Source organism: Nematolebias whitei, chromosome 18 (genome assembly GCF_014905685.2).
Source record: "Nematolebias whitei isolate Nwh7 chromosome 18, NemWhi1, whole genome shotgun sequence".
Classification (NCBI taxonomy): domain Eukaryota; kingdom Metazoa; phylum Chordata; class Actinopteri; order Cyprinodontiformes; family Rivulidae; genus Nematolebias; species Nematolebias whitei.
Genome location: NC_056515.1, coordinates 24,542,123 through 24,554,576, shown reverse-complemented (window position 1 = coordinate 24,554,576; position 12,454 = coordinate 24,542,123). Strand labels below are relative to the sequence as shown.

Sequence of the window (12,454 nt, the reverse complement as noted above, 5' to 3'; positions counted from 1 at the left end):
AGAATAATGTAGTATTTTAATTCCACAGCAGAGAAAGCTATGTATTCTCTGTAAGTAGGTCTAGGGGAAAAATATCGGTATTGGTATCGGTTATCAGCCAAATACGTTTTAATATATCGGCATATCGGATATCGGCCAAAAATCCAATATCGTGCATCCCTAAATAAAAGTGAACTCATACTGAGTTACACTAAACAATTATCCTAAATAACTGCATATCTTGTATTTCATCCTCTAAAACCAACTGCAATTAATCAGAAACTTGTACAAACTAATTCAAAGACATTTTCTCACGTCATTCAATCAATCTATCAATCAATCAATCTGTTCATTAATTTAATGAACTAACAGTTTGAAAACACCAACAGACGTAGAAAAAAGGAAACATCTGTAAAGAAAAAGAAAACCCTAGTATTGTTGCCCATTACCTAATGGGTCTAAGACGTGGCAGTTCATCACTGTGGATACACTTATCAAGCATTCCTTCAAATGATCACAAACTTCAGCAATAAAGACACAAAGTTTCAGGTGAAGTGTTCATAAAAAATAAATTAAAGAACTTTTTCAAGTGTTCAGAGTCATTGTTTCGGAGTGGTTCAACCATTTCCTCCTTGAAGGCCTCTGCAGCACGAGGTCCAAAAAGTCAAAGCAGAGAGTCCTAAAAGTCGCAATTTTTACGTTTTCATTACGACTTGCTCTTCAGCGTTGGCCCAAATATTTTCTTCTTAGGAGCAGCAGAGGGTTGGAGTTTAGGTTTGGGAGCAGCTGAAGCCTTTTTGGGTTTGGGCTGGAGTGAACTGAGCCCCAGGATCTCGCAGTACTTGTTACACTGGTGCAAAACTTTGAACTGGTCAATGAAAGACGTGGCACAGTTTCCTTTGAACCCCTTGTATCTGCAACAAAAAGCAACAGTTAGTCATCCCTCCAGGAGTAACAATATGCACCTCCAGTATTCAAGTTCAAATAAATACCCTTTTTTACAGGTTGCTATTCCCACATCTGTGAGCTTCATGTCAACTCCTGAGAATAAAGCAGACTGATTTATAATCCTCAGCAGATTAACTTGTTGCACAATCATTTTGTTTCCGTTGCCCTGACCTTGCATGTCAGTGACCAGCAGATTGCCCTCAGTGTTTTGGTAGACCCAGTGCTGGAAAGCGCAACATTTCTGTCCCGCCTCCGAGTCGCGTCTCATCAGGTTGATCTCTTTGCCGTCCTTGACCGAATACTTGACAAAGTCACCGATCAGCTCCTCTTCCAGCGTGGCGTAGGGGACGTTGTTGGACGGACGGTGAACCAGGTAGATGGGAATGATCCTGGTGTGTACATGAGAGAAAGTGACATGATATACAAGAGAATAAACGGGTTGTTTTCAGGTTTGATGAGTTTGTCACTCACTCCGGGACGTCTCCGAAGGCCTCAACAGACTGAGCAGCAGAGGTGTAGGCCTTGATGTACTCCCTTGCTGTGTTCTGGACCTGACACTCCTATAGAGCAAAGATTAAAAATAAAATCATAAAACAAAGAAATACACACAATAAATTAAAACAAAATAAAATAACAATCTGAGGTGTTGATATTTTCTGTAGCATTTTGACGATTTATGTACAAAAATAAATCAAAAGTACTTTTCCAAGCCTCACCAGTAGTTTCAAAGGTAATGAAGTAAACAAAAGTGTGTTGTTCAAATTTATAAAAATTAAAATCATTACAATATTAATAATGTATAAAGCAAATATTAGAACAATGAGGTTTAACTTATGAAAATACAAATAAAGTAAATCAAACTTAGCAATAATAATAATAAGAAGAAAGCAATAAAATGGAATTGTATCTCTTTATAATTTTTGTTTATGAAAAATTAATATTTACAGAAACATACCATATATAATCAAAAGTATAATTTTCTTTTTATATTTTCTTTTATATTCTCATTTTCTAAACTTATTTTTAATACTTTATTTGTTTCGTTTTTCTTTAACCAATACTATTAATCTTTTGTCTAAACTCTTTTCTTTCTTTTGTTCTTTTGTTCTTTCATTCTTTCTAGATGTATTTTTTTCTTGTGCCTTTTTTTTATTCCTAATTTCTCATCAGAATAATTAGTCAGTCCTTTTGATTTGACTTTGATGACTGAGTTTGTAGACATTTTTTTAAAGCACAGCGCTGACAGATAATAAAACTTTGGTTTACCTAAACACACAGATGCACTGTTTGGGTCAGTTCACATCGTAAAGGGAAAAGTCCACCCCTTCTTGTTACTTATTTCCACATTGACAACACAGTATTCAAGTGTCAGAATATTCCCCAAGCCCTTTAATAAACTACAGTTTGGAAACTCAGTTTCTGATTGGGTTCCTGTCCGTCTGACAGAAAAAGTATCACCAGTGAAGCTAACTGTGATGTTCTCACCTCCACAGCCAGATTAAAGTTCTTCTGAACGAGCTCGTCGTTGTTCTTGGTCCCATAGCTGATGGCGTTGTGCACTTTGAGCACACAGGCATGTCCCGGAACCAGCAGGGGTATCTGACCTGCCTTCAGGGTGGTCCGGAAAGCTCGCCGATGCATCCCCTCTCCAAAGTGAGCCTTTTCAGTGATGATGCTGATGGGATGGTTCTCTCCAAAGTACTGCTCTGAGAGGAAATCTTCCCTGAACAAGAGCTTGGAGAAGTGGGCGTCCTCTTCTTCACTGCACACTTCTACAGGTGTGGCTGGTAGCAGAAGATGTAAATAATTTGTTGAGAAAAAAGCTTTATAAAGTAAACAGACTCAGTGGTTATCAGTACTTACATGAAATGGTCGATGGAGTTGCAGGGATGACAATTTCACTAAGAACTAAAATATAATCAGAAAAAACAACAGAATTAAATGTTTGTTTTTCTTGTTCAGTGGTCCTATAGATAACATTGTCTTTTACCTTCATATGTAAGCAGATAGTCCAGGGTGATTGAACCCTGGGAGCTGCTGAGGCGACACTCAAACTTGCCCAGGTCTTTGTGGGTGGCGTTGGTGATGGCCAGTGTCACTCTGCTATCATCCCCTGCACTTCATAAAAAGTGGAACAGTCACAAACGCAGCATACAAATCTCTGAGTCATCATTCTAAGAAAAAAAAATCTTTACAACAAATTCTATTTCTTCAGTACATGATTAAACCTAACAAGAAGCAAGTGAAATATACTTTTTTTTTAGTAAATGTTTGTATAAATGTGGTAGTAAATGACTTTTCTGCTTTATAAAAAGAATAGATCCATATCTTAGATGCAGGTGAAATTAATACTGTTCATTAAAAGTTCAGCTTTGCTTTGTTTGACTACGCAGAAAAGCAAATCTGGTTTAAAAATAACTATTTATGGGACGTATAATGTTTAGCTATACAGTAATTTATCTCACCACTTCTAAAGAAACGAGTTACAGAAAGTTAAAGTAAAGGTTTGAATCTTTTAAAGTGGGGTTTATGTAGGTAGCTCTCTGACAGCTCCTCAGAGCAGAGCCAAGACCAAAAGCAATTTGGTGCATTTGTGAATTGACTCCAAACACAACAACTTAATAAACAAGACCATTAGCAAGCATTAACAAGGCCCTTCATGGGTTTTGCTAATGCTGTTTTAGAAACCTTTGCCCTACACAGTTATTCCAAAAGAAATGATCATTGTATTTGGGGCAAAATGAGGAAGACCAGCGACAGCGGTGTGTTGAAGGGAGTGTGAGCTGCTATAAATGTCCTTGGGGATGAGGGAGCAGAGCATCTTCTTTGCATAAAATCCAAGAAAATTTGAGATAGTCAGCTTCCAAGGCTGACACGGGGGAGCCAGATTTAGATAACAACACTGGTTGTCATTGGTACTGGTACATCTCAGTGACGACTCCAAACAGCCATATTTGTGGTCAGTATCACCGAGCCAAGCCTGTAACTTCTCCAAGGTCGACTCCTTTCCACCAGCGAGATTCAGGAGCCGCAAGTAGAATGGGATTCTCAGCAAAAATCACGTCCAGCTTACGGCTCAGCTCACACAACATTTGAATCTGAGTGTTCACAGCTTGGCATATTCCTTTGCCAGGCAGCTTCACAATGGCCAGAACAGCTGCCGGCATTTTTTTAAATTTGTTGATATGCCAGGTAACCACCAGCTCCAAAAAGAAGAAATCCTTTTATCATAAATCCAGTTATGTAAAATCTTCAACTTCCTCTATGACAATGTGGGCAGACACGCTGTCTTCCACTGCCCCAGGAATCCATCGTGTATCCAGCTGCAAGTGTTCCATCGGGGCAGGAGGGCTCTCCTATGACTTGTTGTCTTGTCGAGAAAATTTGATCAATTACGTTGAGAGACCAATTGACAAGATCCATAATTTACAATTCGGAAGATATACAAAGAGAGGCTCTGAAGGTTCACAGGACAAAGAAGCAGAGGGAAGGAGTGGGAGGAAAAAGTGTTCGCCTTCACTGAGAGCAAGAAGGAAAAAAAAATCTAAGATATACGCTAAACACTAATAATATAAAACAATATGGCATAAAAATAGCAGCCCGGACATACTTGCAAATACTTGCAAATAACAGAACATTTTTCATGGCATTGATTCAGAAGTGCAGGCTTACAAAATAGCATTCGCATGGATTGACAAGAAAGACTGAAGGTATATTAAAACAACAGCAATCCACTCTGGTAATGACTGTTCTCCAACTTGTCACAGTTTGCTGAGTTTGTGGACTTTATTCTGGTATGGTCTGCTCTTTTCTTGGTTTAGCTTTCCTGTAGGTTTATCATATTTATTTATTCTAGAGTTGATCAGACATTCTTAGTCATCAGTTTTTTTTTTTTACCTGTTTAGCCTTGCATTTTTAGGTTTTGTTTTATCTACATTTGCAGCTAGAAACATTCAATCACATTTTTTATGTGTCATTTAACATCCTGCATGGTGACAGTGAGTGAGTTTTAACCAGGGTAGGGGTGTGATAAAAAAAGGCTGGGAACCTCGTAAAAAAATGTAACACCACACTTTAAGAGGGGTACAGAAGCTGAAAACAGAAAGGAGTGATAGCCTGGGAGGAAATATGAAATATAATATTTGATGGGCAGAAACGCCTGGCACTCACTTCTCTCACACTAAAAGTGCATGGTGTTACCAAACACCTGCTCATAATGGAACATTTGTATGTACTGGTTATGTATATTGTATATATGCATTGGGCAATAAAGGAAATACCTTCTTTTGCTCTCATCCAGGATGGTCCCCTCTCTGCTCCAGGTCACGGTGTAGTCTGAGTGGACTGCAGCAAACTGACACCACAGACATAGACTCTGATGGTCCTTGCTCACTGACACTGCCTGGATTGGCTGCACCACCTTAGGCCCTGCAGAATCAGGACATTTATGATGACAGATGAGATGAGGCATTGTATTTAAAGCAACAGTTCTCAAATAGAGGAAAACTGCTTGATGAGTGTCCTCACCTTCCTTTGGTGGGACTTTCTGTTTGACCACCTCACTGTATGCTTTTTTGCGAGCTGCACCTACATTCCTCTGGGTCTCTTCTTCCTTTGCTTTGACTGAAGCATATGTCTTTGGCAGTTTAGACTCAAAGGAGCTAACAATTTTCCCCATTTTATCTCCTGACATCCGTCTCCTTTTGATGACATCATCATTTGGAGGGTGGGAATAATTTTTGGTCTGGAAGTCTTTATGATCTGTGTGGTCCAGAGGTTGCTCTACATGGGGCACTTTTTCCTCTAGATGTTTGGACTTTTTCTCAGTACGGACTGACTGATGACCATCTTTGTGAGCCTTTCCAGTTTTGGCCCCAAACTTGGCCTCAAACATGTCTATCCTTCCCATTGTACTTTTTGGTTTTGCTCCATTCTCCACATCAACTGATGACTCGGCTTCACTCTTGACAGTTGCAGCCTGACCATGTTTCTTTTTCTTCTTACCATGCAGCTTCTTCTCATTCCCTCCCATGCTGGTCTCAGTTATAATCTTAGCATCCTTGACTTCAATCGCAACTTCACTGCTCTCGCTAATGTGACTTTCTCCAGTTGTGAGATGACTTTCTTGCTGTTTGCAGGACTGCTGCATGGAAACATGATGAGATGTGTTCTCTTGGTTTTTGGAAGCCTGCCCAATATGATGGTGACCACCAGATTTTTCCTTTTTCGAGCGTGTTTTGCTCTCTGCAGGATTCTTATGAGTTTTGTGAGGCATCTTCAACTCAGTCTCCTCAACTTTTGTAGGTGTCAAGATGGGTGGAGCTGTCCTGGGTATAAAGGGATCATTTATATCTAAAGTGAGGTATGCAACACGCTTTTTCTCTGAGATGAAAAAATGATCTAGAGGGTGAAAAGATATGTTTACTAGAGCTGTGCGGAAATCTGTTATGTCATCGGTTGCAGTGAGGAAACTCTGTTCGTTGTCTTCAATGCGCTGTTCCTGTACCCCATCTGCTGAAGGTGTTATTGTAGCCTGCTTTTTCTGAATCAGCTCCTCATCGCCTTTGCCAAAGGATTTGTCTCCATCTGGGCTCGAGCAGAGAGTCAAATCTTGCACATGACCACAACCCAAGCAGTTGCTTTGAGTCTGATCACTGTCCAAACTGCTTTTAGTTTGACAGATGAAAGAGGAGTCACTGCTGTGTGAAGCTAAGTGCGTAGTAAACTCAGGACTCCCCAAATGTAGCTCCACCTGGCTTTTTCTGAGAAGATCTGGCAAAGTGTTAAATGACACATCTGTACAAGGATGACATTGTCTGTCCACATCTGTGTTTGTTGGAGGAAGCCTGCTGAAAATATCAGGATCTGTTGTCCACGTGTTTCCTTCACATTTAACTCTCTGCTTTTCAACCGAGCCTCGCTGTGACAAGGTGCATTCATCAGTCACTCGATGCAGTCCATCTCCCCAGGGCTGGCAATGAAAACAAACAGATGACAAGAAAAACTTACATTTTTTTAAAAACTGAACATTTCTGTTACTTAATATCAATTTAAGTTTTTTTTTAAATCTGTATAGACAAAGACTAAAAAAATTTCAAATTGGGTAGAACTCAAAACTAACATTTATTTTGAAAATTAAGATTTCAAATTTGTTGTACAATACATACCTGTCTACGGAGCCACCAAACAAGATGACAAAATTCTGTGTTTCAGTATTAGACCAGACGGTCCACATAACCTGCTACAGTTCAAATTTGCTTTTGGGTCCAACCTAAGTGAATGAAATGTGTCTTCCCAGTCTGAGGACCTTTCAGCTCCCCCACATAGGGTTTTTAAAAGTGAGGTGTGGTTGGAACGAGTGTGTTAAAGGGCGCAAAAGAGAGAGATAGAGCAAGGAAGAGTCGTGTTTCAATCCTCAGCTGCGCTCGCCTCTCACCCTTCCATCCTGACAAGTCACAGATGTAGGCTATTATCAATGGACTCTCAGCTATTATTAGACGCCATTTCTGTCTGAAGTCTTCCTCTCAGCCACTTCTGATTCCTCCAGTCTATCAGCTATTAAGACAGAAGCCAAAGGACTTATTTAATAATGCAAGGCCAAGGCGAGAGTTCTTGAATGGCTCCCACTTAAAACAAGTTGACAATACTTGTGAGTCTCGTGAGAGGTGGGATACATGGCTGACTAGCTACGAGTACTGAAGGTATGATGGCAATCACAAGGACAAGAGAGGGAATGTCTCAATGTTCTGGCTCTGTTTCCAAAATGCACGAAAAATGTATCTGTTTGCCAATGATGTCAATCTGATCGCTCCTGTATAAAGGGTGGATCTTTCCACCTTCTCTACCACAGCGAGCGCAGCATGTCCCTCTGACATGAGAGTGTTTTGCTAGTCTGTGTCTGATCCATCTTTAAATTTAGTGATGCAATACAGAGTCACGCTTCACGCTTTTTACATCATTCTATACAGAATGTTTCTCAATTTTACAAAAATTAAAGTCATCTTACCTCTTCCAATACCAGCTCTGGATGAGTGATCGAATCTGTATCCTCTGTTATATTCAGTTTGATTGGAAGGACCTCGTTGCTCAAGAAAATTTCATCCTCAAAGATCCTAAAATATCCATCAGTCTTAAAAAGATCCAAATCAGAGGAAGAAGAAGTTACAGTCCTCAGTGTGATCTCAGCCATGGTGTACCCTTCAGAAGAGGCCGTCACCCTGGGTGAACCCACAAGCGAGTGCCTTGCAAGCTGTTCTCCTTTGGTGGTATTTTCTGGGTCACACAAGGATTCAACGATCTTCAAGTCACTGTTGTCTTGATGTTCAGATCCTTCTGTTTGAAGGCCCAAAGAGAGACAGCTCTGATCAGGATGGATGGAGCTCCCTAGGATACTTTGATTCTTCAGAAGCTGACCCTGAACTCCCATATCCTCTTTGGCTCGTTCTCTCTCTGTTGCCGTTAGACTTTCGTGCAGAGTGTCTGACTCTGTGTGAGCATTCAACTTGTCTAGCGATTGCGTCAAAGCATCTATCTCAGCTCCTATCTCTGCAAAGGCAGCTGCAATATCTTCTGATGGATCCTCGACAATCCCAGTCCAGTCTGAGAGTGCAGTTGCCCAGCTGTCCACTGATGACCATCTCCTAACAGGTGGCCCCCAACCCTTGGTGTCATCAATGGAGCAGTCAATCCTCTTGCTGTCACCGGGGCTGTAACCTGACACTTGATGTTCTCGTAAAATAAAGTGGCTTGCTTTGTCCAAATTCTCCCCATCTTCTTCGTCCTCACCTCTCAGATCCTGACATGCATCCATCCAGTGTTCGACTGGGCTGTCGCTGCGCTGCAGGTCGAGGGTTAAATCAGTGACCTCTGCTTTGCCTGATCTCACATCACTTCCCAACATCAACTCCACACCCCAGGCCTCCACAGCAGGTGGTCGTAACTCTTCATGTTGACTCACTTCTGACAAGTTGCTCTCTATAGATTGTTCTTTACTAAAGCTGTGATGACATTGTGACACAATGCCTTCTGAATCACACATCAGGACATGTGGACCACAGTCATGGTCTGCCTTCTCCTTTCCTGTTTGTGATAATGGCAGGTATTCAGGGCATGTAAGCTGACTGGGATCTACAGTTTGGCTGAGAATAAAATCACGTGTGTCACCTTCAAAAATATAAAGGTCTGACATGGGTCCTACCATTGCATCACTGTCTAAACTATCAGATGGAGCTGATAGTGATCTAAATATTGAACTATGGTCCAAACTTGTGGGTAATAGCTGCTTAGAAGGTTCATGTGAACCAACTTCCTTCATGCGAGACAAAGAGAGTGGTGGTTCTTTTTTTGCACCAAACTCTACAGATGTGGACTGAACTGAACGAAAGTCACGAGGCAAAAGAGGCGACACTACACTTTCGTATTCTGGGGAATCCAAACACCTATGCTCCTTTCCATCACTTTTCAGTAAAGGCTCTAAACAAATTGGAAAATGCTGTGAACCATCACAGCTGTGCAGCAAGCACTTTAAACTATCTGTGGCTGTGGAAGTGTTTATTGTAGATTCATGAGTTGTGCCTAAGAGGCCAGATTCAGTCTCTGTCTGTGATTCAGGTGCAGACAACAAAACAGAATCCGTGAGTGAATCCCCAGTTTGACTCTCAGTGGGAGCAGGTGTTTGGTCGTCTGTACACAGGACTGACGGATCCATCCAGACTTCTGGTTGTGCTTCTGTCAGCTCTCAAACTGCAACTTCAGGAGTTTTGGGACCAACTTCTGCCTGAACAGATGTACTTTTTACATCGCTTCTTTCTTGCATTATTCCAACTTTTGAATGCAGCTTTTATTTTGAAATTCACATCTGAAAAGGAACAAATAAGATTACCTCTAAAAGAAGATCTCAGCTAAACAACATAAATGAACACTTGATGCGTGTGTGTTAAAAAGAATCACCTTGAAGTGCTTAAATCAAAGGCCATTATCTAGCTGTCCCTGGGTGATATTTTTATCTAAGCTGCAGGAAACAATTAAGTTAGAGTTGTGTTGCATTTATTTTAGGGATTTTTAAGAGATCTTTAACACTCTTTATCAAATGAAACCTTCCTTTTGCTCTTACTTTGCTGATAAAAGTGTCAGCTCTGTGGCAGCTATCAGCTAAAGATTACATGCGTCAGTTTCTATTTTTGCAACTGGGAGAAAATTAAACATCAGAACATAAAGGTTCTCTTTTCTGAATTGTAAAAAAAAAAATCAATTACAATTTTTGTTGTTGTTGTTTTTGTTAGTTTTTTATTTTTATTTTTGCTGTATTGGGGTTTGGTGCAGTTTTTAATATTGTGTTAAAATAGACACTGCCATTAAAATGTTTTTTCTTGTTTTATGTGAAAAAATTGTACCGCAACTTAACTGATACAATGTACTTTTAACTAAATATAATAATAATTATTATTATTGTATAATTAGTTTAGATAATGGTCATTTTGTATTATCTTCTTGTGGATTCTTTCAGATTTCCATAACTTCTTTTCCATTTTTTCTTTAAAAGCAAACAAATAAAAGTCATTCTGCAACCAGCAATCACTGAGCCTTAAAAAAAACAAACTATTTTCTAGTATTTGACATTTGGTCTTATTTTCATTCTGATTTATTTACATTTTAGTGTCCAAGCAATCTTTGGAATTAGGGACACATGTGCCTGGACTCATATGAAGCATTGAAGGTGGAGGCTTGAAAACACACACCCCGAAACACAAGATGGAATCTGGTGGCAGAGATACTGGAAAAATACCAGCTCCTCTTCCCTTCTGACCTGCATTTGTCACATTTCAGCTCCATGAAGGGCACGCTCCAGCCTCAAATGTTTACCATGAAGTACAAGTCCTGCCTACTGAAAGTAAATGGAGTCAAATAATCTGATTGAGGGGAAAAAAATAAAAAATAAAATGACCCAGAAATAGAAAAATGCTCACCTTAATGATTGTGAACTTCTAACTAATGAACAATACAATACATATTTTCTCAGTTAAAGTATTTTCTTTTGAAGCTCGGCTGGCAAACTTCAAGAAACAATTTTAAAACTGTCTCACAATCAACAAGATGGTGGAAATTTGAATGAATATGATAAAATGTGTTTTTCTTTAATATAATCAAAGGCGTTCACGCTGATGCTCAGTAAAATGTGTTGAATAGAGTTTGTTTCAGCCCGTCAGGAGACAACATCTATGTTCACCAACACATCACACAATCAGATAACAAGCTGCCTCACAGATAAACCACAGCTGAGTCAAGTAGTATGATAATTACTTGAGGCAGTAAAACAGTTGTCTAGTTTGTAAGGGGGTGTCCAGCCATGCAAACAGTACATACCCATTTCATAGTCGTGTGCTTGAGCTTATGGAGCCATGATGAAGGACTTCAGCCACAGTCTCGGGGTGTGGGGCTATTTTTACATGTTGTCCCCCATAAGTACAAAGTCAGCTACCTGATATTGTAGACATGTGCTGATCCTGAACATTTCAAACCTGATACGTTTTACTTACAGGCTGTTTCAGAGATGGCTGACTTCTTTACAGAACCAGTTTTGTCGTCAGTTCTAAGTTGAGCCAAGGAAGTTTTTGACTCATACTAAAAAAAAATTCTAATTTGTTTGATTGATCGTATTAATAATAACTAGGGATTCATTTTAATCATGACAACAGTGGATATTTTGAATGAAGAGAAAAGGAGATTAATTTCTGAGTTCACATCAGCTAAACCCTCTTGCTGCCCTTGGGTCAAAAAGTCTCAGTTTTTGGGGTTAGTTGGACCCAAGGGCAGCAGGAGGATTACATTTTATTTATTTAAGCACATGAAGAAAAACTAAAGTTACAGCTTAATTATGCTGTGTATTCAAATGTGATGTAATTCTTGTAACAATAAGGCGTGTATTTTTTAATAACTTTTCATTTATTTTAATTACAAAGAAACAGGATGTTCTCATTACCAGCCAAAGCAGATTCATTAACACTGACGTGCTTAAAATGATTTGACTGCATGTAGTTCAGTACAGTTTATTAATTTATTGTCAGTTCACAACGACAGTCAACAAGAAACAATTCAAAAGTCTCAAGGCACTAAAGAAATAATGGGACCAAACAAAAAATCCATTTAAATTCAATTAAAACAATAAAACAGTAAAGTCAGAATCAGTATATTATAAAATGCCAAAACCAAATTGATGTTCATCTCTCAGTTGCTTCCTCTTTTCTTCCCATCTCAAACTAAAAGCTGATTTTTGTTTTTATTTCAGAGCACAAAAAACAAACAAACAAAAAACGGATTAATTCACAATTTTTTTTGGATTAATAATTTCCTTGATAAATAAATAAATAAATAAAAAAAAAATATATATATATATAATTTTATTTTGAGGTGTAAGAAAGTTGAGCTGATTATGCTTCTTGATTTTCCTCCTTTATGTTTATCAAAACTTGATGCTATGATTAAAGTTGGAATTGAGGTCAGAATAAACGGCAACAGACCTGGAAATAGA

At 39.2% G+C, this 12,454-nt stretch overlaps 1 protein-coding gene across 1 annotated transcript; it reads right to left on the bottom strand.

Annotated features, from left to right (window-relative positions):
• Positions 1-369: 369 nt before the first annotated feature.
• On the bottom strand, positions 370-9,127 carry alpk2 (alpha-kinase 2). Its single transcript, XM_037691998.1, has 10 exons — positions 7,934-9,127; positions 5,455-6,898; positions 5,208-5,355; positions 2,918-3,045; positions 2,791-2,835; positions 2,413-2,711; positions 1,399-1,487; positions 1,099-1,316; positions 972-1,020; positions 370-893 (listed from the first exon to the last, which is right to left on the bottom strand). The coding sequence occupies exons 1-10, from the start codon at positions 9,125-9,127 to the stop codon at positions 686-688; spliced, it is 3,822 nt and encodes a 1,273-aa protein (XP_037547926.1). The 3' UTR covers positions 370-685.
• Between the last annotated feature and the right edge of the window lie 3,327 nt (positions 9,128-12,454).